This window comes from Megalops cyprinoides, chromosome 14 (genome assembly GCF_013368585.1).
Source record: "Megalops cyprinoides isolate fMegCyp1 chromosome 14, fMegCyp1.pri, whole genome shotgun sequence".
In the NCBI taxonomy this organism is placed as follows: Eukaryota; Metazoa; Chordata; class Actinopteri; order Elopiformes; family Megalopidae; genus Megalops; species Megalops cyprinoides.
In genome coordinates, this window is record NC_050596.1 from 19,797,541 (window position 1) to 19,821,584 (window position 24,044).

Consider the following 24,044-nt stretch of genomic DNA (forward strand, 5'->3'; position numbering starts at 1 on the left):
TTCCCAGTGAAGCAGGGAAAAGGGCAGGGCGTCTCTACAAGAGCTGAAATTGAACGCTCGATTTATCGTAGCAGCATTGGGCAGCGTTTAATTATAAGGAGACTGTACAATGACCGAAGGAACGTAAGTGTTTTTCATAATAGTGTCGCTAGATGATTACCCACTGAAAACGCCAAATGTGTTTTGATCTTATATTATGATAGATCTCGTTGAGTTTTTAATGTTCCGTTGCTTGTGTGATGCACTGTAAGCTGTAAAGAGTAGCTAAACTGAATACTGGAGTAGCAGCTCTTAAAGTGCTATTTGAATGTTTAAAAACATTTTATAAATGTATGTATAAGTGTATGCGAATACATTATTATTATATTGTGTATAACATAAAAATACTGCATCAGTTGTTTTGCTGATCACTCCAAACAATTCCTTTTAAGTTAAAATACAGCTGAGGAACTGGGTCTTCGGTTAATGTGATGCGTGTGACTTTACCTTTTCTTTCTGTGACTGCCTCTAAGATTAACATAACGAATCACAATCATCAAAACAGTCGGGGCCAAGCTAATACAAACCCATGTGAAATTTTTGTCAGTAGTTAGATTCTAACTTTGGAAAATGTCCAAACGACGTGAGCCTTCTCAATACACGCGCATGACCTCGCTGGGTTTTGCGCAGGTGTCTGCGGAGACGAGGGGGACCCTATAAGACTGAGCCTGCCACAGACCTGCGGCGCTGGCGGCTCAGTAATGTTGAGGGCCGGCAGACCTGGCGCTTCCTGGAGGAGGATGATACCAGCAGCAGGGAGCAGAACATGCTGGAGGCCCATTCCCTAGGGCTGGACACGGTACACGTTCTTCTATTGAACTTGTCCCCCGTATTTAAAAATGTTTGGAATTTGCATCCACTGTGATACTCTTTGAATTGTGAGTGGCTGGTGTCAATCGTTAATGAGTAAAGCACATAATAATTTTGTAATAACAAATATTATAATGAATTAATGATTCTAGTTAATTAAATAGTCTTAATGAGGTCCTAATATTGACTTGTTTTGCTGAAGCCAGACAACTGTAATGGTGCTTTGGATCATAACAGGTCCCTTAAGTCACTTGCTGCTGCATATGACAAGCGCTATTGTTCAAGAGCCACAAGCAGGTCTTATAGGTGTCTGCATAATTATTCACAGAACAATCTGAGTCTCAGTACATTTGTGCTAATGAAGTGACTGTTTTTGTTAATACGTTTTGGTGACCCCTGACCTCTTAACTCACACAGAGCCAGTTTGTCCCTGATTCCCCAGCTGCCCATACTGCCAAGGAGGCAGCACTGAAGGGCATGGAGTTCTACCACCTCCTTCAGGCTGAGGATGGGCACTGGGCTGGAGACTATGGGGGGCCTCTCTTCCTCCTGCCAGGTACTAGAAATCTGCTGTCTACATCCACACACACACATGCACATAAAACATATTGATATTAAGTGATATATGTACCCACATGCACACAGCTTTAGTACTTGAAGACATTACGCATTTGAGAAAAGAATGAGCATGGGTAGTTGGGTGTTTGTACGAGTTTGTTTGGTGAGAGACAGTATGTGAGGGAGAGTGTGTGTGTGTGTGTGTGAGTGTGTGTGTGTGTGTGTGTGTGTGTGTGTGTGTTTGCGTGTGTGCGTGCGTGTGCGTGTGTGTGTTTACGCATGAATGTACATGCATACAAGTGTGCATGCAGGTGTGTATGTTTGTCAGCCTGGATTGTCCCCTCTGTGTGCTCGGCTCTGCAGGTCTCCTGATCACCTGCCATGTGGCTAGCATCCCCCTTCCTGAGGCCTGGAAGAGGGAGATGGTGCGCTACCTGCGCTCTGTGCAGCTTCCTGATGGAGGCTGGGGTCTGTAAGTGTGGCTCTCCTCTCTCTCCTGGACAGAGCATCTTCAGTCTCAAACAACCAAACAACTGTAGCTCAAAACCTCAGTAAAATTATTCATCAGTAGCTCACATAGTAATTGTTTGTGAGTAGTAGTAGTAGTAGTAGTAGTAGTAGTAGTAGTAGTAGTAGTAATGGGGTGGCAGTGTAGCATATTGGTGAGGAGCAGGGCTTATAAATGAAAGGTTGCTGGTTCATTTCCCCACTGGGACACTTCTGCCGTACCCTTGGGCAAGGTACTTAACCCAGAATTGCCTCAGTAAATATTGAGCTGTCTAACTGGAAAACAATGAAAAACTTTAACTTATGTAAGCCGCTCAGGATAAGAGCACTTGCCAAATGACAATAATGTAATGTAGTAGTAACAGTAATAACAATCTGTACACACTTAAAGGCTAGAGGTAAAAAATGCAGTTGCATTAAAGTAACAGCTGAGGATGCCCATGGGTTTTTGGCCTGCAACGTTTATGCACATCAGAACAACTTGCTGTGGGACACACCAAGATTGGTCAGTATTTTTGTTTTAGCAAATGTCTGCAGTAACCACGTTAATGTTGGTGTTGTCAGGCACATCGAGGACAAGTCTACCGTGTTTGGCACAGCTCTGAGTTACACCACTCTGAGGATTCTGGGAGTCGGGCCTGATGATCCTGATATGGTGCGAGCCAGAAACAACCTGCACGAAAAAGGTTAGGAATCTGTTTATTCTCTTTTTTTCCTTAAGGAAGTCTCAGACAATAAAATAAATTATGTTGTGTGACAGAAAATGAAGTTCTTTTCTTGCTCTGATGTCTGCATGCTGGTCTGCAGGAGGTGCGGTGGGAATCCCCTCTTGGGGTAAATTCTGGTTGGCCGTCCTGAATGTGTACAGTTGGGAAGGAATGAACACTCTCCTCCCCGAGATGTGGTATGTCTGAGATTCTGCCGACAATAAAAACTCTTAATTTAAGCTAACTAATTTAAGATATTTTCTCAGGCAGTACAAATTTGCAAAAATTTTATGTTTTATAATATTTTTATGAAACACTACTTGTGGTTGTGACAGTTGCTGTATGCCAGTAAGAGTAAGCACATTTTTTGGAAAAAATATTTCAGTTAAATACTCACAACACTCAAACTGTACAGTTGGTTCCTCCTGTTGGCATACAGCAACAACCCAGAGAATGAATGTAACATTCATTACCATCTTACATTGTAATCATTATCCAATGCACACAAATAAGGTCCATAAAAAAGGTGTACTGAGGTGCGTAAGTGAAATGTATTTGCCGTGGAGTTGTTCTGTTTTAAGGCACAGTTCCTCATGTAAACCCTTTGGACCGGAGGTGACCTGTGTCTGACCCGCAGGCTTTTCCCCACCTGGATGCCAGCGCACCCCTCCACTCTGTGGTGTCATTGCCGCCAAGTGTACCTGCCAATGAGCTACTGCTACGCTGTGAGGCTCCAAGCCAAGGAGGATCCCATCGTACTCAGCCTCAGACAGGTGCAGTGACATGTACTGTCCATCAGGTGGCAGCAGAGCACACTATATCCATCCCTCAGCAGCCAACCAGAGTGTGCTTGCTTGCAGGAGCTCTACATCCAGGACTACTCGACCATTGACTGGCCAGCTCAGAGGAACAACGTGGCTGCCTGTGACATGTACACCCCCCACAGCACTCTGCTGACGGTGGCTTATCGTGAGTGCGCTGTGTCTTAATGCAAAGCACGGTTTCAACATGTCTTCTCTTCTGAGGCCTAAACCAGTGTCTGTATGATCCTTTAGTGATTATGAACGTGTATGAGGCCCACCACAGTACTGCCCTGCGGGGGCGAGCAGTTAAGGAGCTATACGACCACATCAAGGCTGATGACCGCTTCACCAAGTGCATCAGCATTGGACCGGTGAGAAACAACCCTCTCCCTTTGACCTCAGCGAAGACCATTGGCTGAACTTCATTGACAACATCATTTACTTTCTCATATAAAATAGCTCAGTGGTATGCATGCTCTTAAGCACTATTTACTTGACACGTAAGGCCCTTATCAAGGCTTGTTATAGCAAGGCTTTACACTCCGTATTCACAGATCTCTAAGACCATTAACATGCTGGTGCGCTGGTATGTGGACGGGCCCACCTCCCCAGCCTTCCAGGAGCATGTCTCTAGGATTCCAGACTACCTCTGGTCAGTGATACCTGCTTTATGTCTACTGCTGACCCAGAAGTGTCTGCTGCAGTGGGGCCAAACTCAGTGATTTCAGAGCAGAGGCCACCCAATGAAGTGTCTTGATTTTGACTGGCAAACTATGTTGACTAGATGTAATGAAAATTTTGTGGTGTGTAACACTGATGTGAGAAGAAACAGTTTTTGTCTCCTTGTGACCTGCTGCTATGTTTTTTAAACCCTAAAACCTGTCTCCTTCCCAGGCTGGGCCTCGATGGTTTGAAGATGCAGGTGAGTTCAGTGAAAATGGGGTGGAGCTCTTCTTGTCTCTGAAGTGTTGATTGGCTAGCTAACATCTCCCCTGCTACCCTGCTGTCTGGTGCCATTCTCACATTCCCTGTTCATTACCCATCAGGGCACCAATGGATCCCAGCTGTGGGACACTGCATTTGCAGTACAAGCCTTCCTGGAGGTAACATGCGTCCCTTTTAAATGCCTGTAGGACTTTGCCCCAGTTGTTCAGACATTAATAAGCCTTGATTTGTTGCTTATTGCTTCATCTTTATGGTTACAGGTTGTAGTTTTGCTGTAGTTTGTGTTTGCTGAAGCCCCTTATCTCTGTTACTTTCAGGCGTGTGCTCAAGACACTCCCAGGTTTACAGAGTGTCTCAGACACGCCCACCAGTTCTTAACTATAACACAGGTGAGAGCCTCAGACACGCCCACCCTCTACGCTGTCATAGGCAATTTGGTTGTATTGCTCTGGTATACAGTATGTTGATCATTTTTGTTACCCTGCACTGTGTGACATTTGTTATGTGACTAATTGCCATTCATCTTATCTTTATATTAGATACCAGATAATCCACCAGAGTACAAGAAATACTACAGACAAATGAACAAGGTAAATACTGTAGTATGTGTGCTAAAGCGACATTAAACTGAAGTACGATAGAATGGCTACAAATGTGTGTTCATGTGTGTTTGGCAGGGAGCGTTTCCCTTCAGCACGCGGGACTGTGGTTGGATTGTGGCGGACTGCACGGCGGAGGGGCTGAAGTCTGTGATGTTGCTACAGGAGCAGTGTCCCTTTATCACTGAACACGTCCCCCCAGAGCGGCTCTACGATGCCGTCAACGTGGTGAGAACGTCAGAGCAGCTTCAGACCAATGGCGTGTCAGAGCTCATTGATCATCAGAGAAGGGGCTTGCACTACCGACTCAAAAATGTGTCTGTGTATTCCAGCCGTGTTCCTCAGACTGTGACGTAGACATACATATGGACATAAACATAGATCTGCTCCTCTGTTTGGCCTTTGTCTCACAGACTGTCTCCCTGTGCTTACTCAGTGTCACAGACTGTCCCTGTGGTCTGTGTTTCACAGACTGTATTACTCAGACACCATCCCTGTATTGAGACTGTCTCCCTGTGTTGAGACTGCACTGCTGTGATCAGACTGTGAGTCTCTAATTGTGTCTCTCTGTCCCAGCTGTTGAGCATGAGAAACTCAGATGGGGGATTTGCCACGTATGAAACCAAGCGAGGAGGGAAGCTTCTGGAGCTCCTCAACCCCTCAGAGGTGTTTGGTGTGTGTTTAGTCTGTTCTTCTTCCTCTCTGTCTGAAAGGGAGCAGAGCTGGCTCTCCCAATAGAAGCCTCAGTCCTGAAGACTGTGTGTCCCTGACTGCTTCTTCAGAAGGAAGTGTCAGTGTACTGTGGGCTGTATGTTCATTTTGGCCATTATTGTCAGCTTAGTGTTCATCTGGGACAGAATCTGGACTCTTCAAGTTGCAGCTGCAGTGATGCCCTCTGTGTTTTTTCAGGTGACATCATGATAGACTACACCTACGTGGAGTGCACCTCGGCAGTGATGCAGGCGCTGAAACACTTTCATCACGTCTACCCTGATCACAGGCCAGAGGAGATTAGGTAATGAACCCCAAATACAGTAGCCCTGTCAGCATAAACAGATATGCAAACACTGGATTGGTCATTTGAATGTGATCTCATATCTGAGATACTGTATTCCTGTAATAGCAGCAGAGGGTTTTGTATTTTTGTATTTGTTAAGCATCAGAAGTCAGTTCCCCATGTGCAGTCCTTCTGCAGACATTATTGAACAGGCTAATGTAAAGCATGTGGAATAGACTGCTGCCACTGATCTACTATTTCTGCACTGATGTATGTAGATCTAAGACTTGAGTCAGTCAGCCATTGTATAGAAATTCAATCTAATATTGTGATATAGTAATTTTGTTTCTATGGATCACGCAGTCAGCTGTTTTCTATCTGCCCTTACCTGTCAGATCCACCCTACGGGACGGCCTGGAGTACTGCAGGAAGGTCCAGCGCCCTGATGGATCATGGGAAGGGTAGGCTGCTCACTTTTTTCATCACTATTGCCACATTGTTGTCATTGTCACCAGTCATGCGAAGTACGTCCCCTCTCCATGTGTCGCAGGTCCTGGGGAGTGTGCTTCACCTACGGGGTGTGGTTTGGACTGGAGGCCTTCGCATGCATGGGCCACACCTACAGGGACGGGTACGCACCCCACCCCCTGACACACCATAACAGGCCGAGATAAGCCTGCTCACCTAGGGGCTGAGTTTCCTGCTGTGTGTCTGTACCCCCCCAGGTCAGCATGCAGGGAGGTGGAGAGTGCCTGCGAGTTCCTCCTGTCCCGCCAGATGGAGGACGGTGGCTGGGGGGAGGACTTTGAGTCCTGCGAGCAGCGGCGCTACATCCAGAGCGAGAGGTCCCAGATTCACAACACCTGCTGGGCGCTGCTGGGGCTTATGGCTGCCAGGTAGCAGCAAATACAGACTCTGGCCAAACTCTAAATATGTGGGGGGACAAACTGGGGGAATTCCTCAGGGAGGAAAAAGTGAAGCAGCATAGTGCTCTTACAAATATCCTCCACTAGGAGGAGCAATAGAGAAAGAAATGCAGTTTTGAAATATTTCAGATTGTATTGCTGGTGTTTGTCAGTCTTATAGCTAATACCTAAACAGTTCCCATCAATAGCTTCAAACTGGAAGCCGGACTCAATGCATAATGCGTGAGTCCGCTGTACTCTGACATGCTGAAAAAGAGATTTCCGTGCATTTTAACTTTAATTACACATACGGCTGTTACAGTTTGATACCTTTGACTTTTCTTTATGTTTTTAATCTGATAATCATTTGACAGGGTAATTCATTTTCCACCTGAAGAAAAAAAATTGGCATAGATCCATCCTACTCCTGGAGCCCCCCTGTCCTACATATCTTCTATCTATCCTTGCTGCTTGATTAAATCAGGTGTGCTCAGCTAATCAAAAGTGCCATGATGAGTTCAGTCAGGTAGGTAGAGCAGGGAAAGATGGAAAATGTGCAGAGCAGGGGGGCCCCAGGAGCAGGATTGAGAGTAAGTGAGTTAGAGAATAACCATGTTTTCGCTGGCATTCTGACACAGAAATCACAGAGGGTAAAAGGAGGTTTCTCCTCTCCCCTCATAATTCCTTTGTTCACCTGCTGATCTGTGTTTCTGTGCTGTTATAGCCCAGTGCTCTCACCTCAAAGCCCACTACTTTTATGTTTGTGTTTTTCGTCAGGTACCCTGATGACAGGGTGGTAGAGAAGGGGATACAGGTTCTGATTGATAAGCAGCTGCCCAATGGAGACTGGCCACAGGTGAGACCCCCCCCCCCCCCCCCCCCTTGCACCTCTGTGATCTCCTTTTCCCATCTGTCTTCCACAGCAGTCAGGGCAGTCAGACACACACGCACACCTCACCTCTCTTTCCTCCCCCACAGGAGAACATAGCCGGTGTGTTCAACAAGAGCTGCGCCATCAGCTACACCTCCTACAGGAACGTGTTCCCCGTTTGGACACTGGGGCGGTTCAGCCGCCTGTACCCCTCCAGTCCCCTCGCAGGGAAGCTCAAGCTGTGAGGGGTCAGGGGTCACAGAAACAGGTCTCAGAAAGCGTGCTGCTAACGGACCAGTAGGGTAGGGGGTGTCATATTGTTGTCTGTAGCTATGTTTCCACTGACCCACCTCAGGCCGTAGATCAACTACTGTATATGTGAGTTGAGCTGTAGGTGATTCTAAAGGATCTACTTTGGCCAAACCAGATACAGTAGAAGGTTTGCCCTGAGTCCAGGTGAAGTAGGACTCTGTGTTTTCTCCTAGCACTGCAGCCCATCTGGTCCAGATGGCATAGATGGTTCACACCCTGCCACCCTGCCATCTTACCAAAACAGGGAAAAACAAAGGCATAAGCATCAGGAATTCATCTTCCATCATAAGCTAGATAGCAGATACACAAATCTGCCGATATAGACAGGTGTAGATGGTACCACAAAAGTTCAAATTCAGAGGTGGTCCAGGTCACCAGTTCTTGAGCTGGAGGTGGGACTAGCTCAGCTGAAATGCATACTTTGAAGCATCAGAAAGGCACACATGCAGCTGAGGTAGGTCAGTGGAGCAGAGGCTGGTTTTGCCATCCCCTCGATGTCCTGTGTCCAGTTTTTACTGCTGACCAAATTCGTTTTTGTGTCTCTGCTGAAACATGTACCAGGTTGCCTTTTAATGTTGGTGTATGTAAATCATCCTTAATTCACTGACTTGTAATTAATGCATATTTTTAAAATGCAGAATAAAGTGTTTTTATCATAAAACATTTTATCAAGTTATTTTAACCGAGTTAGCTGCATAACATTCTCAGGCTTTTGTGGATTCTGTCTTAACTTCTGCATATATTCAAATATAGGGAGAGCAGTCCCTTCATGATATGACAGCATCACATTTAGAGCTTTTCCCTGTACCCACTTAATTAAGACTTAAGACTCATCTTTGTCAGTATATAATCTTCATCATCTCAGACCACCAGCTTTAAATGTCTATGCACACATATATCTGTGTTTAATATTGTACTAGGTTAAATATTTCATTTCATAATGTGAATAATTGTTTAGGCAACACTGCCTTGGTTTGTCCTGTCAATAAAGCACCACTGATTTTAATTGTAATACCAACTCAGATTGTACGAACCTCATGTCTGTCAGGTGTGCTTCTTCTGTCTTTTCCTATCCCCTCCTGCACGCATGAGATGGTTCTCAGATGCACCTGTAGCTGTTTTTGAAACTGAGACATGGAGGTCCAGAGGTCTCCTGCAGGGAAAGGGGTGTTTTTCTGCTCCAATGCGCTTGGCGGGACACTGTTATCTTACCAAAATGCACACAACACCCCCTGACACACATGGACACCACTCACCTCAGTTACTGATCACTAATTAACCTTACTCAGGTAGATCTGTATTTGGTTCTGGGATATGAGACAGCCAGAGATTCCTTTAAAAAAATGATCTGTGCCGCTAACAGACATGCGACGAGACCTTAAACCTGTACAGTCTATTCTACACCTAAAGTTTTGGTTCACTTGTTGCCAATGTTGTGTTTATGGCCAGCTTGTCATATAAAGCAGGGATCCACAGTGTGGAAAATAAGAGGTGTATCTAATGACTTGAAGGTCTCTGTATGAAAATGTGTTCCACTTCTCACTCCTCTGAGATGTAAGACTAGGTTCATATTGTGTGACTTGACCTACAGTTTGCCATTGCTGCAAACTATAAACGGGAGACAGCTTAATCCCCAGGGATTTGAGGGGAAGGAGGTATCAAGAGGCACCAGCATTGCACGACCTGCAGCTGAAACACTCACAGCTACGCTGTAGTGCTCCTAAGACCTGCTGTCTTTTCATAGGAAAATGTGTGAAATGTGCAGTGCTGCTTGTCTGTGCAGATCCTTGTGAGGCAAACGCCCTCACAAAACAGAAATACGACACCCTGCTTCAGACAAACTCTCGGGCTGTTTGCGGAACAACGCAAAGACGAATCGGCTTAGCTGTTTGTTGTTTTGGATTAAAAAGTATCATTCCTTGCATGTGGGGCCATCTGTTTTTGTGGGGGGGGTGCATTCGAAGGGAAGAACTGAGCAGCAGTGCAGGCTCCTCTGAACAGACACCCTCTGTCCACCCCCCCCCCCCCCCCCCTTTTGTTCTAGCTCTTTTCAGCCGATAAATAAGTCTGTGCCTCAGGGCTGCCACAGCACAGTGTGCAGGATCAGTGCCCACGCTGCTGGATGTGTTCTCCTCGCCGGACTTGGGTAACGATTACAACAGACAGGAGAAATATTGCCAGGTGACCTATAATCAGCTCCGCGGAGCAGGTTAATGATTACACAGGCGGGAACAGGCCCTTTAAAGGCACGGTGTCAGGAGGAAATTTGCAATACCTCAGGCACAGCGCCGGGTGTCTGCTTGCTCTCCGCTGGATTTTCTCGCTTTTTCACTTTCTCACACTCTGGCTCACACCCTCTCCTGGAAGGACTCAGCGATTTCCCGCAGCACATGGCTAAGCTGGTGGAGTGTGTTCCCAACTTCTCTGAGGGCCGGAGGAAAGAGGTAGGAGGCCAGAGTGGGTGTCGGGGGGGGTTACGCAGCGGCGGGAAGTCGTGAACCAAACCGAGATCCTTGGCGGTGCTGTTGGGTGGGAAAAAGATGGTGGTAGGCAGTACAGGTTGCAGGTTCTAACAGTGGACTTCTCCCAGATAAGAATCCCTCAGGATCCCTTCAGGATGTGCAGTGCTCTTTGTGGGACACAAGGGAGGGTGTGCATTGTAATTTATCAGGCAATGATATTCAGGATCAAGTAAAAAGATGTGTGCGCACCAGAACTTCGCCTATTATTTGCCATTAGTGAAAACAACCAGTTAATTGTTTGCATTCAGGCTTCTTAAAAACACACAGTAGAGCTGCTTGATGACAAGCTCATCCACACCTAAGGTGGATATATGAAGAGTGCCAGTGAAAAGGAGGGTGTGAGACCGGTTCTACTGTGTGCAGGTGATAGATGCCATTGCAGATGCCATCTCCAAAACAGACGGGTGCAGTCTGCTGGATGTGGACCCTGGGGCCTCCACCAACCGTACTGTTTACACCTTCGTGGGCTCCCCACAGGCAGTGGTAGAGGGAGCTCTTAGCGCTGCCCGCACCGCCTTCCAGCTCATTGATATGGCCACACACTCGGGTGAGTCCCCATCACATGACCACATTTCAAATTAGACCCCTGTCACATGACCACACACTTCTCAAATGACTGGAGACTGCTGTCAGAGGTCTGAAAGCGAAAGCTGTCTTGAAGGGATTGTCTGAGCTCCTGTGTTAGAAAATCATAGCTCTGTGAATTGCCAGTAATTCTCTTTGATGTGAATGAATCTGATTGGATGAATGTTCTGTAATGAGGAGCTGCTCAGTGTACACACTACCAGAGGAAACATTAAAAGCAGCATGAAAACCCCACAGTGGCCTGGATATCAAACACCCCTCCTGCTATGAATTGTGGTAGTTGTATTCTGAGGTGCATTGGAATGGGTGTTGCTGACCTGTGCTCCCTGGTGGCTCTCATGTGTTTCAGGGGAACACCCAAGGATGGGCGCCATGGATGTATGCCCATTCATCCCTGTACAGAACGTGACTATGGAGGAGTGTGTGGCCTGCGCCAACCTCTTTGCAGAGCGGCTGTCCGACACGCTGCAAGTGCCCGGTAAGTCCTCTTCACTGAGTTACAGGGTATCATCATATCTCTGTGGCAGTGTGTTATGGCATAGTTGTTACACCTGGGGTTGTAGCAGGCTGCACATTCACTTCTACTGGTGAGGCTCTGCATTTCTGCATCAGTATTTAACCAGAAGTCAATAATTAATCCAAATAAGTTGAATGTCATAAAAGTTATTCTATGTTGCCCTGTCCTGCTAAACAAATTCATAACAAACACAGAAATAAATAGGACATTGAACAGTGAAAGTAGCATAGTGACTAGGAGCAAATGTTTCCTAAAACCTGAATGACATAGCATATTTGTTGTCAGTGTATCTGTACGGTGAGGCTGCTCGCAAGGAGAACAGGAGATCTCTGCCTTCCATTCGAGCAGGAGAGTATGAAGCATTGGCTGAGAAGGTACAGTAATCTCAGTATCTTCTGGATAAAGTGTCAAAACTCTATAAACACAACTGTGTACAAAGGGGCATTTGATATTAGTCACTGTATGTGCAAATAGAACATTCTCATTTACTTTATATGAACAGCAATGGATGTCGACAACCTAGTGAATGATAATAGACTAATAATAATAACAATAAATAATAATAACATGAACCACAATCACAATCATAATCACAATCATAACAGTAATGACTGTGAGTTTTGCCTATTTTCATGTGGTGTGCAAAGAAGTTTAGGAGCTCTCTGGTCTGGGTTGATCTCCTCTTAGTTGAAAAAGGCAGAATGGGCACCCGACTACGGCCCCGCCACTTTCGTACCCTCCTGGGGGGCTACGGTGACGGGCGCTCGTAAGTTCCTGATCGCGTACAACGTCAACCTGCTGAGCACCAAGGAACAGGCCCATCGGATCGCCCTGGACATCCGAGAGCAGGGCAGAGGCAAGGACCAGGTAGGTACCCATCCCCGGGCGGGCTGCACCATCAAAGAGCCAGCAAAGACTGGAGCAACGCTTAACCTTCACAGCCCAAAAATAATATGTCACTGAAAAGAGTAAACATGAACTGTGAGGAGGCTTTTCTAACCTTTGCTCCCTCGTGTTTGGAATGGGTCATGTGACCCTTCTCTGTGACTCACCCGGCCAGTGTTTGCTGTCGTCTGTGTATTTTAGATAAATATAACCAGCAGACCTTGTTTTCAATGGAGATATATAAACGACAGAAAGGTGCATGACAGAAGACTGGTTCCTGTCTAGCAGCAGTGCACTCTCTGTTTTTCTTGTGCCTTTTTCATTGGTTTGCGCACCAGCTAATCATCATGGTCTGGCAATCAAGCAGAGAAAGGAAAACAGTTTTCTACTCCTCCTCCCTTTGTGACACTGAGACAAGGGCGGGTCTTTGTGCCTCAGCCAGGTCTCTTGAAGAAGGTGCAAGGGATGGGCTGGTACCTGGAGGAGGCCAATCTGGCCCAGGTGTCCACCAACATCCTGGACTTCGAGCTGACGCCTGTCCACACAGTCTACGAGGAGGTCTGCAGGGACGCAAAGGTAAGGAGGAAAAAACACAACCTGGCAACCTAGGGCCATGGGGGAGAGGGGGCAGAGTCAGGGGACCTATGACTGGGCACTGTGCTCTGATTCTGCTGTTCAGGATCTGAACCTACCCGTGGTGGGGTCTCAAATTGTGGGCCTGATCCCGCTGAAAGCCATGCTGGATAGTGCAGACTTCTACATCCAGAGGGATGGGCTGTTTGTGCTGGAGGAGGAGCATAAAGTGCGACTGGTAAGCACTCATGCGCTGTTCACCGGTCAGACATTAACATTCCAACTCAGCATCTTACACAGTCTATTGCTTCTCACTGTTGCTTTCCCATTTTCTTAGGTGATCAGCAAGCTGGGATTGGATTCACTGGGGCCTTTTGTTCCTAAGGAGAGAATAATTGAGTGAGTGACAGCTCTGTCAGCCTGCTTGACTTTTTATTTTTCCATTTATTTGCTTAACAAATGCCTTTATGCAGGTAAATTGACATAGCCTTTTGCACATCACCCTCTTATGCATGTTTCCTAATGCATTTCCAGTTCTGTACATTGCTCAAGGGCATAACAATAGCACCCTAACTGAGCAGCACTGCTGCAGCCCTATCCGCCATCTGGACTGGCAGCTGATTGGCCTGTTTTGCAGGTACATGGTGAAGGACACACAGGAGGACAAGGGCCTGGTGTCTCTGTCCCTGCAGCAGTTTGTCCGCAGCGTGGGGGCCAGGACCCCTGCACCGGGGGGAGGATCAGTGTCTGCCGCTGTAGCCGCAATGGTGCCCATCCCACAGCCCCCCACTCCTGCTGTCAGACTGTTCAACCAAACATTTTTCCTATATTTTCTCAGAGAGTAACCCTGAATACCTTCTGATTCAACTATTGGACTGTCATTGATTAATGAACAATTGTCATTTTGAGATATCCACTCAATCTACACAGCATGTTCATAATTGATGAGCAATTAATGTCCTTTACACTTTCTTTGTGTTATCGACAAATTTCATCTGCTCTGTCATGTATTGTACACTCACTTGTTGTCTGTGGAGATCTGTGCAAATACATCAGAAATACAGCATTTGCAAACCACTATCGGAAATAAGGTCTTAACTCTCTGTCTCTGACTGTGTTGTGCCTGTGTTCCTCCAATAGGGGGCAGCACTGGGGGCCATGGTAGGACAGATGACCTACGGGAAGAAGCAGTTTGAGAGCCTGGATAGCGTCATGAGAAGGCTCATCCCACCCCTTCACGAGGCCATGAACGAGCTGCTGGTTATGGTGGACGACGACTCCAAGGCCTTCAACCACTACATGGTGAGCAGAGAGAGACAAATAAGAACGGACTGTTCACGTGCCATGATCTGGTTCACCTTTATTTCATAGCAGTTAGCTAAATTGCCATTGTGTGAGACTGTGGCTGTTTCCATTGTGAACAATATTAGGCTGCTGGTTGATCTCAGTGGGGCCCTGTGGTGGCCAAATGAAAACTGCAAGTCCCAAAAAACAATGTGCTCCCAATAAATGTGTGATTTTGTGATCCCTCAATTTGTTGAGATTGTATCACGTAATGTTGGACAATTGCCTAAAAATGCATTTAAGAATAGATCCCAGGTTAACAAACATTTTCTATTTTCTTTGCCAATATAACTGCAATAGTATTTATATAAATTTCCTTAGATTCTCTTTATATGAAGGTAGAAAGTAAGTGTGGGGAAATTGTATATATTTTTGATGGAGTTCTGTTGGTTCTATACAGTTCTGAACCCTCTGTCCCCTGTCACTCATGGATTTGATCGAAAGAGCCCAGCCTGCAATTTTCAGAATAATATTCCATTTCCTCATGCCCTTGGTGAGCTGTTGGAGGAACTGTCGACACTAAGGCATATTGCTGCATGTTTCAGCATGTGAAGTATGCGTGCAAGCCACAGTATTTGGTTGTGAGCTAGCTCTGTAGAGCAGGGAAGACCTAATTAGTCTGACAATTGTCATTGTCAGTCGCAATGCTGTTATAATGTAGTCTATGTGTTGAACTTTGAAGAGGAGCAGGGCAAATCCAAGTACAGAGATGACAGAAGAAGAAAGAGAAGAAAACAAAGCTCTTTTTACTGGGGACTTGAGAGAGAAGAACAAAACAGACTATGGAACATTGGAAGTTATGTGGCCATCTAGTGGTCATCTCAGGAAGCAGCAGCCAAATCCCTGACAAGCATGTCTTCTTTCGCTTCCCCCTGCAACCCAGTTTGTCTTGCCTCCAGATAGTGATAGATGTGTGCTCTTCATGTCAGTCATCAGAAACTGTGACCCCATCCATTTATCCTTTCTGAATGTCACAGCACCATAATGATTTCCCAATAATTTGTGCAACTTTGTGGAAAATATGATTTCCAAACAACACTGTGGGACGCTCTAATTGGTCTCTGCTTTCTTCTTTCAGGCAGCCCTCAAAATGCCAAAAAACACAACGGATGAGGTCAAGAGGTACAAGGCTGGGGTGGGCAACATGCAACTAGAGACAGAAATAGTCACACGCACACAGATCCTAGGTCAGCACAGAATACAAGTGAACATGCAAAGTGAGCAAGATCTAATTGAAAGCCTAGAACAAGAAGGTCAGACATGAAATTTGATTTCAGCCCAGCCAGGGGGAAAATGACAAATGGGGCGGACAAGCCCATTCACCCCAGTGTGGTTTTACTTCCATTTAGGACATTTATAGATTAATGGTTGCTTTTATTATCCTGTGCTCAGATATAATTTTCCACTCTAGAGTTTAACAGTAAGCAGAGTGAGCTTGCCGTTCTACTGCAGTTACTGAGGGGAAACTTTGAGAAATGCTGTCACACCATCCTCAGCTCAACCAGGCACGAGAGAACTCTTGCCACACTGTGCTATGCTGGAAGGTAAAGCTGCAGTGGAGAAAATTCTAGTGTAATAGTCTGTGGGCATAACTGGTGAAGCCGATACGCATACATACATAAAGCAGGTCAAACTGGTCTGCACCTGTGAGAGAATCACATGAATGTTGGATCAAACCATTATGTTCCTTTGTACAAACAAAGACTTCCAACACACCAGAGGCAAGCAATGTAGTTCTGTCAGGTCTGCAGCACCCAGATACTCATGTCGTCTGTACTCCAAATGGTTCTATTTTATTAGTTAAAATCTCAGTACACTCTTCTTTCCAAAAAATTAGTATTAAACCCTCAGTACGGACATACCTCTTAGGTTAGGTGTATGTAGCTGCACCGTAGAAGGAATTGTAGAAAGAGAAAACAACTCAAGCAGTGTACAGGACTGTTGTCTGATTTGGATTCTAATTGGATCTTGGATTCTAGTTTCTAATTGGATCTTGAAATTAAATGCATTAAAAACATTATGGTAAGAATCAATAAGTATCTGAAAATGAGCCAAAAGTCAAATGTTTAGTTGACCAGACCAAGCACATGCCTCTTAGCAGGGAACTGATGCATGGTCAGCACCCTGCTACTACCCACCTATGCTCAGGAAACCACTGGTCCTTTTCTCCCTGGTGTCACTGGGTCAGTCTCACTTTCTTCAGCAGGCCTACCAGCTCCCCTCAGCTCTGTTAAACACAAACAGCAACTAAATATCCCATAAAGGTGTGGTGTCTAAATGTATGGTATGTGAAACCAAACACTTCTCCTGGGTTGAATGTTCTCATAGTGCGATCCTAGGTGCATCCTCCTTGGCTTTTAACAGCCTCAGTGCTGTCTGGTCTCTGCTCTGTCCTGGTCCAGGAGGGAGGCGGCCATGCAGGAGGGTCTAATGAAAGCGGTGGGCGTTCCCCTGTCCCTGGCTGAGAGGGTCAATCTTCTGTGGCCTTGTCTGAAGGAGATGGTGCTTTACGGAAACGTGGCCTGCAAGTCCGACCTCCAGGTGAGAGGAGACAGGTGGCCCGACGAGCGTTTCAGAACCACATTCTTGCTCACTTCAGTTCTTGACTTGTGCTCGCTTGGTGAGCCATATAGCATTGCTAAATTGCTGTAATGTGACATTAACCATTTTACAGTTTGCATGAGGACACAGCACACAGCAGTTACAGGTTAGCAAAACATAAACATCCATATCCGGAAACACCCAAGTTCAAGGCAAGCTCAGATCAGGCCACCAGTTGTAGGAGCAACATTCCCCAGGGATTAGTCATACAGCACAGAAGAAATGATAGGTTTTCCATCGCTGTGCCTGTGATGGAGCTCAGTAATTCAGATGGACTACAGTAGCATGTGAGAGAAATGTATTTGGCATTATTCTAAACAACACACTGCAAGATGTGCAGTTCCCGTAGATGTGAATTTTTCAATGGAGGCATTCATAAACAGTGTACATGTGTGCTGGATCACACTGCATTGGATAAAGCTACCCCTACCATGCTCTTTATGCTCTCTGCTGTATTCAGGTGGCAGCGAAAGCTCTGGAAACTTCTGTGTTTGGTGCCTACTACAATGTTGTGATCAACCTCAAAGACATCACAGATGAGTCCTTCAAAGCAACTGTAAGTGATCTGTGATTACGTCCTTTATGAGGTGGAACTCTGGGGACAATGCAGACACCCTCATCATAGAAAAGTCGCATCAGTGATGCAGTCAGGCATTATTATTAATATAATGTAAAACAAAGTATTCAATTGCACTGAAAAAGATTTTAAAAGCATATCACTCACTAAAATGGACTAATATATGCAAACAATACAGGTTAGACCTAAAGAAACATGAGTCAGTGAACAGTCATTGTTAAGTCAAAAAGAAATGGGGCTGGCTCTATTCCATAATAGAGTATCCATAAGTGGTATTCAGTCAGAACTTCTTGTGAAAGGCATAATTGTGCATCCTTACAGACAAAATATCGTACAACGATACATATTGACTTCTATACCCTATGAAGATGTAAGATATAAGTGTGTGTTGTTCAGACTTGGATTTCTGGTGGTTTTTGCATTATATTGTGCTAACAGTAATATTACTGAGGCTTTGTGTGTCTGTCTCTCTTGCAGACCCAACAGAGGGCCTCTGCTCTCCTGCAGGAGGCCCAGCAAAGTGCAGCCGGAGTGCTGGAGGCTGCTGAGAGGAGAGAATGAAAAGCCAGCCAATGCTGCACCTGCAGCCCAAGCTTCAAATGGAGCCTTTGCAACCATTGCAGCGTCAAGGAACAAAATAAACATCATTCACAGAAAACAGCTGTCTCTACAATTCTTTCAGAGAATTTTTATGATCAAAACTTGATACTGTAGGTGTGTTTTAACACCAGAACACAACACAGAGCCCTACCACATATAAGTTCCACGCCCACATAGGTATTAGATCCTGTAATGGTATCTAAATGGAACAGCTCCTACACAAGGAAATAAAACGGTCTTCGGTTTTCAATTAAATCTTCAGATGATCATTAAAAGTGATAGCATCCAATCTAATTCAGAGTTGTGAATTAAAGCAGAGGGGGGCACAATGCACCCTGTTTGACACTGTCAATTCTCTCCTGTGAAACTGTCAACGTGATGGCTGGTTGATATGGAAACAAAACGGCTCCCAGGCCACACCTCCTTACATGAGGTTAAGGCATGCAGGGGTGGGGTAATGTGGCACAGTGCCACATATAAGTGAAACAGATTCCTTTCTGGGGATACAGTTGAGAGGACACCTCATCAGCTACAAGCCCGCTGTAAGTATATCTCCTGCATTTTCCTGCTTCTCTTAATTTCAATGCTTATTATTCAAGAAGTACTTTATTGCCTTGTTCAAGGTCACTGGTCAAATTTTGCATCAGTATGAACTTTTGTTTAGAGTACCATATGGCCAATAGTTTTGCATGCATGTCAAGAAACAAACAAAAAACTAAGAAGAAGCTCTCTAAAACTAAGACGTTTTGGAGAAAGTAGCCGTCAGTCATAACATGGTATTTCATATATGCTGTCAAGTATGCTTTGTGTTCAACAGCTATTCCACCATATGGTATGGTGGAAAACAGCAGTGAACCAGTTTTCCACGAAACCCGGAGTCACATTCTATGGATCTGTCACCTTTTAAATGAATGTATTCGGTGTGAATTATGGACACAGATATAGACATGTTTCTGCCTGTGACTGAAAGGGTAAATTAATGTGGGACTACATTGTTAAGAAATGTTAGCCTGCCACAACCCCTGGTTCTCTGGACAGCCATGATCATCTCTGCAGTATATTCTACTGCCCCCTTTTCATGACCAATAGGACTTGTTTTTTAATAACCAACTGAACATACTGGTTTGGACTACACTGCATTCGTTGAGGAGTTCAGTGACGTCATCATTAGCTGCTCTCAACCGGATTTCTTTATGTACCTTCTGTTGACAATAAATACATAAGGTGCAACATTTGTCTAACATTTATATAGCATTACGGTATAAATGAGAGACTTTTGACTGAGCTGTGTGTCTGCTTTCAGATTTTACATTCCAAAATGTTTGGAAACAATACAGGTAACTTCTTTTTATATTTCTTGTACCTGAAATGACCTTAACTTGAGTTGATGTGCTTTAACATATTGGTATGACACCTAAACCTGTTATTGTTCTCTTTTTTCCCCCCTATCTGTGCTCTTTAGGGGGTACACATCCCTCTGGCTATGATCTGGGGCCACAGCAGCCCCAGGGCTACCCCTCACAGCAGCCCCAGGGCTACCCCTCACAGCAGCCCCAGGTCTACCCTCCAGGACCAGGGGGATACCCCAATACCCAACCTCAGTTTCCCCCGGGACCCATCTTGCCCCCACCTTGCCCTACCCAGCCCGGAGGAGGGCCCGCAGGCTATCCTGGTGGTGCTCCAGGTTGCGCCCCTACTGGATACCCTGATCACGGCTGCCATGGGGGAGGGCACAGGCACAGTCCTGACCGCCAAGAACACGGTCATCATCATCATGGGCACAAACATGGCCATGGCCATCACGGTCATGGAAGTGGGCATAGTCACAGTCATGGTCATGGTCGTGGACGCGGTCGTGGAAATAAGCATGGTCACGGTCATGGGCATGGAGGGGTAAGCTCACCCTTGTAGAATTAAACAAGATGTGGATCGCAACAACTTTGCTTTTAGAAACAGTACAACCTGCTTCCAGTGTGGGCATGTAAATCATAAAAACTACAAAAGTTATCTGGAGCAGCAAACATTGACTTGTCCGTACCATGCATTGATAGAGAGAAGAGGCACGTGCAAGGCGTCAGTCACCAAACGTCCTTCAGTTGTTGTGTTCTAGGTTGGCAAGTTAGGCAAATTCTGTGCTGATTCATCGGTCTCTGCAGTACAGTGATCGATTGCTGCAGTGGGGACTCTGAATGGGATAAGCAATTGTGATGATTTAAAGATGATCAAGTGAATTTGCATAGAATCTTGTGCAGCATGATAGTTGTGTGCCACTTTAGGAAAAGGAAAAGCACACATCACCTGACCTGTGTGCTGTTACTGTGTGTCACTGACGGGGTGTGGTTGGCTCGTGTCTTCTGCAGCATTGTGGCGGCTCCTGCAGCGGCAGCGACTCTGACTAGGGCGGCGGGGACCTCAAGAGGAGAGAAAGGGAACTGCCGTTCTCATGGATCAACAGTACTTAACAAATCATTACATTACATTGCATTATCCTGCCATTTTTTTCATTTCATGTCATGCCTATACAGTTGTTTAGTTTTAACTTCACCCTGAAGAACATAATAGAACATAATCCTAGAATAACTGCATGCAGTATACAAGTGATTACCAGAATTATCAGAATAAGGCCTATATTTTAACAATATTGGCCAATCTCTTACAGTGTTGGTTGGTAACAAGGTCTTTTGAGTATGTGCTTTATACATGGTGTTCTATAAAGGAAAATACATAGTATAGCTCATGTATAAATAAAAAAACTTCAACTGACAAATTTATGTTGGTATCTACAGAGAGCCATATCTTGACCATTCATAGATTTATGATATAGGAAGTATTGCATTGGTCATTCACAGTCAGATTGTAGTTAGTTTCAGTTTCATTCTGTTGTATTAGTACCATAACTGGTGCTTTGTGGTAACTTAGAAAGGAATAATGAGGACATGCAAGAGTAGGCCTATTACAATGTTTATACCATTGCTACATGTATTAAAAGATTCTCTCCAGCTTTTCTTGATCATCCTCAAATATCAAGTGTTCATTGTTTCATTGCATTTCTGTTTTCATATCTAACATGCTCTGGAAAAACTCAACAGATCACTGGGAGGTTTATCAACATGCTCCATAGTTACAGGAACATGATCTTGGCAGTCTAGAATGAGGTCTGTCTTTTTTGTGCTCTGTCCACAGCATGACCTAAAAAGAACCACCCTGACGAAATCCAATCAGGAGCCAATGTGAAGAGAAATGTCAAACAGACATATAAACAAATACATTACTTACTGTCTCATAGTAATATTATATATGATATACTTACAATATTCATGATATTTATATATGCCCAGAGCAACTTGCAGAACTTTTGCTCAGGATGTTCACATTAAGTACCTTGCTGAAATGTACAATGGCAGTGCCCCACCTGGTGAAGATTCTACCACATTATGTAAAGTAGAAACATATAATAGCCTCTTTGCTGTCATGTTATACTCAACAACTAGTTCATCAAAAGATCAAAAATGTGTACTATGTAAAACAATAGTACACATTTAGCCAATAGGTTAAGGTACTTTTCATCAATATAAGTTCAAATTGTACAAGGTAATATTATGGTTCTTGGTGTGTGTGTGTGTGTGTGTGTGTGTGTGTGTGTGTGTGTGTGTGTGTGTGTGTGTGTGTGTGTGTATGTCCGAATGGTGAGTTCCTATGGGTTGGGAGTGGATGGGTTTGGATGTGTGAGTTCCTATGCATTGTACGTATGTTCAAGTGTGTCATGCATGGGTGTGGGCACAATCACCATGAATCATTCACGCACCCTGAATGGCAGCACCCTGTCCACGCTGAAACACTGAAACACATGCATCTTTAGCTTAAGGTGAGTCCAACGTGAACAAACACTGGCATCTACAATGGACATCTCATTATAGTTTTGTCTGTACTGCCAATTGACTGGTTTAATGATCCATGTTATGCCTGTTTCTTTACAGAGGTGGAAGGAGGACTAATATACTGTATTTGGTGGTTATTAATGAGCTGAAGGGAAAGGGTTTTACATCAGTGTCCCGTCAGATATCTTTGTTTTCTTATGGTTTCATTGTCCTTAGGCGATATTTTATCACAACCCCTAAATTTAATACCGTCTCTCTTCATAACCAGCTTTTCGACACATTTTTATTTGTGTTTGTATTCTTGAGGTGGTAAAGTGCTAACTTCCATTTCATCCCAGGAATCCCAGAGGCTGAGAAAGCAGGAAATTCTCTGCACCGACACTATTTCTATAATGGATGCACACAGAGTGAAATTGATGAATGTACTTTTTTCTCCTTTAAAGCGTCATTTCAAAAACTATACATGGCCCTAATTGATGGAATAACACTGTGAGATGTGAGTATCCTGCCATTTTATTTTTGAAATTTCGCTGTATTTGAGAATATCCCCAAATTCCTCTGTAAACTGAAATACAAAGTGAAGACTTCACTCACATTCCAATACACCATCTTTCCACCAGATGGCACAGTTGAAGACAACAATTACCATGATTTTCTAGGATCAAGGAAACTCAGAAATTGTATGTCTGGTACCCCTCTTTATCATAGCAGCTAGCCTGGGTTAATCTCCATGAAAATCAGAGAGGAAGCTAGATTAACAGAAGGCAGGATGTAACTCTCAAATATTTGATCCAAACAGGCAGTCACAGATAGGCTCTAAACTGAACCTCTAAGTGCAACTGTGCATTTATATCTTTTTAAAGATAGAAGAAGGACTGGAGGTAAAAGCTTTAAAGAAAAGTTAACTTTGATCTGTGTAAGGACAACTTCATAAATATAAGTGTGCATTAAGTACTGTATACATAATTATAGATTTCTTCCCTAAAAGACTTGATTTTCTTAAGGTAATTAAAATCACAAAGTATTCTGCGTTGATGTTCACATTTATGATGTAGCCAATGTCATTCCCTTTCCACATACTTTTCTGAAAGCTTTTCTTTTCAACTATGAATGAAATGAAATGAATTTCAATGAATTTGTGAGTCAGTGATGAGTCCCGTTTTAGTTTAAATAATTATGTTTCAGGTCACTCGAGTATAATATGTATGAGAGTGCACATCTTATTTCTGTACCCCATCCTACCAAAAGACAAGGGACACACATTGTTGTGAATAAAACATATCTTTATTTCAAGAAATTAGTAGCGTGTTGGCCCACCTTTGGGCTTATTGCCCGCTGCAATATGTCATGGAAAAACATCTACTGATTTCTGTTATAAATCTGGTGATATTGTGCTCCACTCCTCCTTTAAAGCATTAGTGGGTTGCATTGTGTGGGAGGGCCGTCTTGGCCCTGTCCTAATTCCGTGTTTCGGTTCACATCAAAGATGAATCTGTTGGGTTGAGCCCAGAGCAATGTGCTGGCCACTGCAATGTTCATGTGCAATGTGCATGCTTTTCTCTTCAAGCAACACATAGTCATACTTTCATGCAATCAGATGGGGTGTCCCACGAATTTTAATAGGGTACTGTTTAATACACCATACTGTATTATGTTATAACATGTATTAGAGTGCATATTGTATCAGGACATGCATATTGCATTAGGGTGTGATTTGTTACAAGGGTATTGGCTTATAACACATTCAGGACTGCATATTGTATTAGGACATGACTTGTAAAAGAGTACATATTGTGTAATAAGCTTACATGTGTGACTCAGCATGTATGTGTTGAATATATGTAGCTGGTAAAGTGTTTTTGTGAGGCTAGAGAGTAAGGTGTATGTCATCAGGATGCATTTTAGCAGA

At 44.5% G+C, this 24,044-nt stretch overlaps 3 protein-coding genes across 3 annotated transcripts; all 3 read left to right on the forward strand.

Annotated features, from left to right (window-relative positions):
• The first annotated feature begins 52 nt into the window (after window positions 1-52).
• On the forward strand, window positions 53-8,001 carry lss (lanosterol synthase (2,3-oxidosqualene-lanosterol cyclase)). The gene is made up of 22 exons (XM_036545781.1): window positions 53-123; window positions 670-838; window positions 1,267-1,405; window positions 1,771-1,879; window positions 2,479-2,600; window positions 2,722-2,818; window positions 3,259-3,394; window positions 3,482-3,590; window positions 3,677-3,795; window positions 3,979-4,076; window positions 4,319-4,346; window positions 4,471-4,527; window positions 4,687-4,758; window positions 4,909-4,959; window positions 5,047-5,196; window positions 5,545-5,641; window positions 5,878-5,983; window positions 6,361-6,426; window positions 6,516-6,596; window positions 6,691-6,861; window positions 7,648-7,726; window positions 7,849-8,001. The coding sequence occupies exons 1-22, from the start codon at window positions 110-112 to the stop codon at window positions 7,984-7,986; spliced, it is 2,208 nt and encodes a 735-aa protein (XP_036401674.1). The 5' UTR covers window positions 53-109; the 3' UTR covers window positions 7,987-8,001.
• A 2,149-nt stretch (window positions 8,002-10,150) lies between these two features.
• Window positions 10,151-18,399, forward strand: ftcd (formimidoyltransferase cyclodeaminase). Its single transcript, XM_036546061.1, has 14 exons — window positions 10,151-10,497; window positions 10,939-11,122; window positions 11,510-11,638; window positions 11,963-12,051; window positions 12,365-12,544; window positions 13,001-13,138; window positions 13,242-13,373; window positions 13,473-13,534; window positions 13,773-13,902; window positions 14,276-14,437; window positions 15,558-15,601; window positions 16,882-17,020; window positions 17,541-17,636; window positions 18,135-18,399. The coding sequence occupies exons 1-14, from the start codon at window positions 10,267-10,269 to the stop codon at window positions 18,216-18,218; spliced, it is 1,800 nt and encodes a 599-aa protein (XP_036401954.1). The 5' UTR covers window positions 10,151-10,266; the 3' UTR covers window positions 18,219-18,399.
• Window positions 18,400-18,730: 331 nt separating this feature from the next.
• Window positions 18,731-21,262, forward strand: LOC118789525 (spore coat protein YeeK-like). The gene is made up of 4 exons (XM_036545991.1): window positions 18,731-18,799; window positions 19,561-19,594; window positions 19,720-20,150; window positions 20,618-21,262. The coding sequence occupies exons 2-4, from the start codon at window positions 19,576-19,578 to the stop codon at window positions 20,654-20,656; spliced, it is 489 nt and encodes a 162-aa protein (XP_036401884.1). The 5' UTR covers window positions 18,731-18,799; window positions 19,561-19,575; the 3' UTR covers window positions 20,657-21,262.
• Window positions 21,263-24,044: the final 2,782 nt, after the last annotated feature.

What these genes read in the sequence shown, in the direction of transcription:
- lss (XM_036545781.1), top strand. An exon ending in CCTGATGGAGGCTGGGGTCT is followed by an intron (nt 1,880 to 2,478) that starts GTAAGTGTGGCT and finishes TGGTGTTGTCAG; the next exon opens with GCACATCGAGGACAAGTCTA. An exon ending in AGGATTCCAGACTACCTCTG is followed by an intron (nt 4,077 to 4,318) that starts GTCAGTGATACC and finishes TCTCCTTCCCAG; the next exon opens with GCTGGGCCTCGATGGTTTGA.
- ftcd (XM_036546061.1), top strand. Translation starts at nt 10,267, where the DNA reads ATGATTACACAGGCGGGAACAGGCCCTTTAAAGGCACGGTGTCAGGAG. An exon ending in CGACACGCTGCAAGTGCCCG is followed by an intron (nt 11,639 to 11,962) that starts GTAAGTCCTCTT and finishes ATTTGTTGTCAG; the next exon opens with TGTATCTGTACGGTGAGGCT. An exon ending in CTGCCGCTGTAGCCGCAATG is followed by an intron (nt 13,903 to 14,275) that starts GTGCCCATCCCA and finishes TTCCTCCAATAG; the next exon opens with GGGGCAGCACTGGGGGCCAT.
- LOC118789525 (XM_036545991.1), top strand. An exon ending in ACGGTCATGGGCATGGAGGG is followed by an intron (nt 20,151 to 20,617) that starts GTAAGCTCACCC and finishes TGTCTTCTGCAG; the next exon opens with CATTGTGGCGGCTCCTGCAG.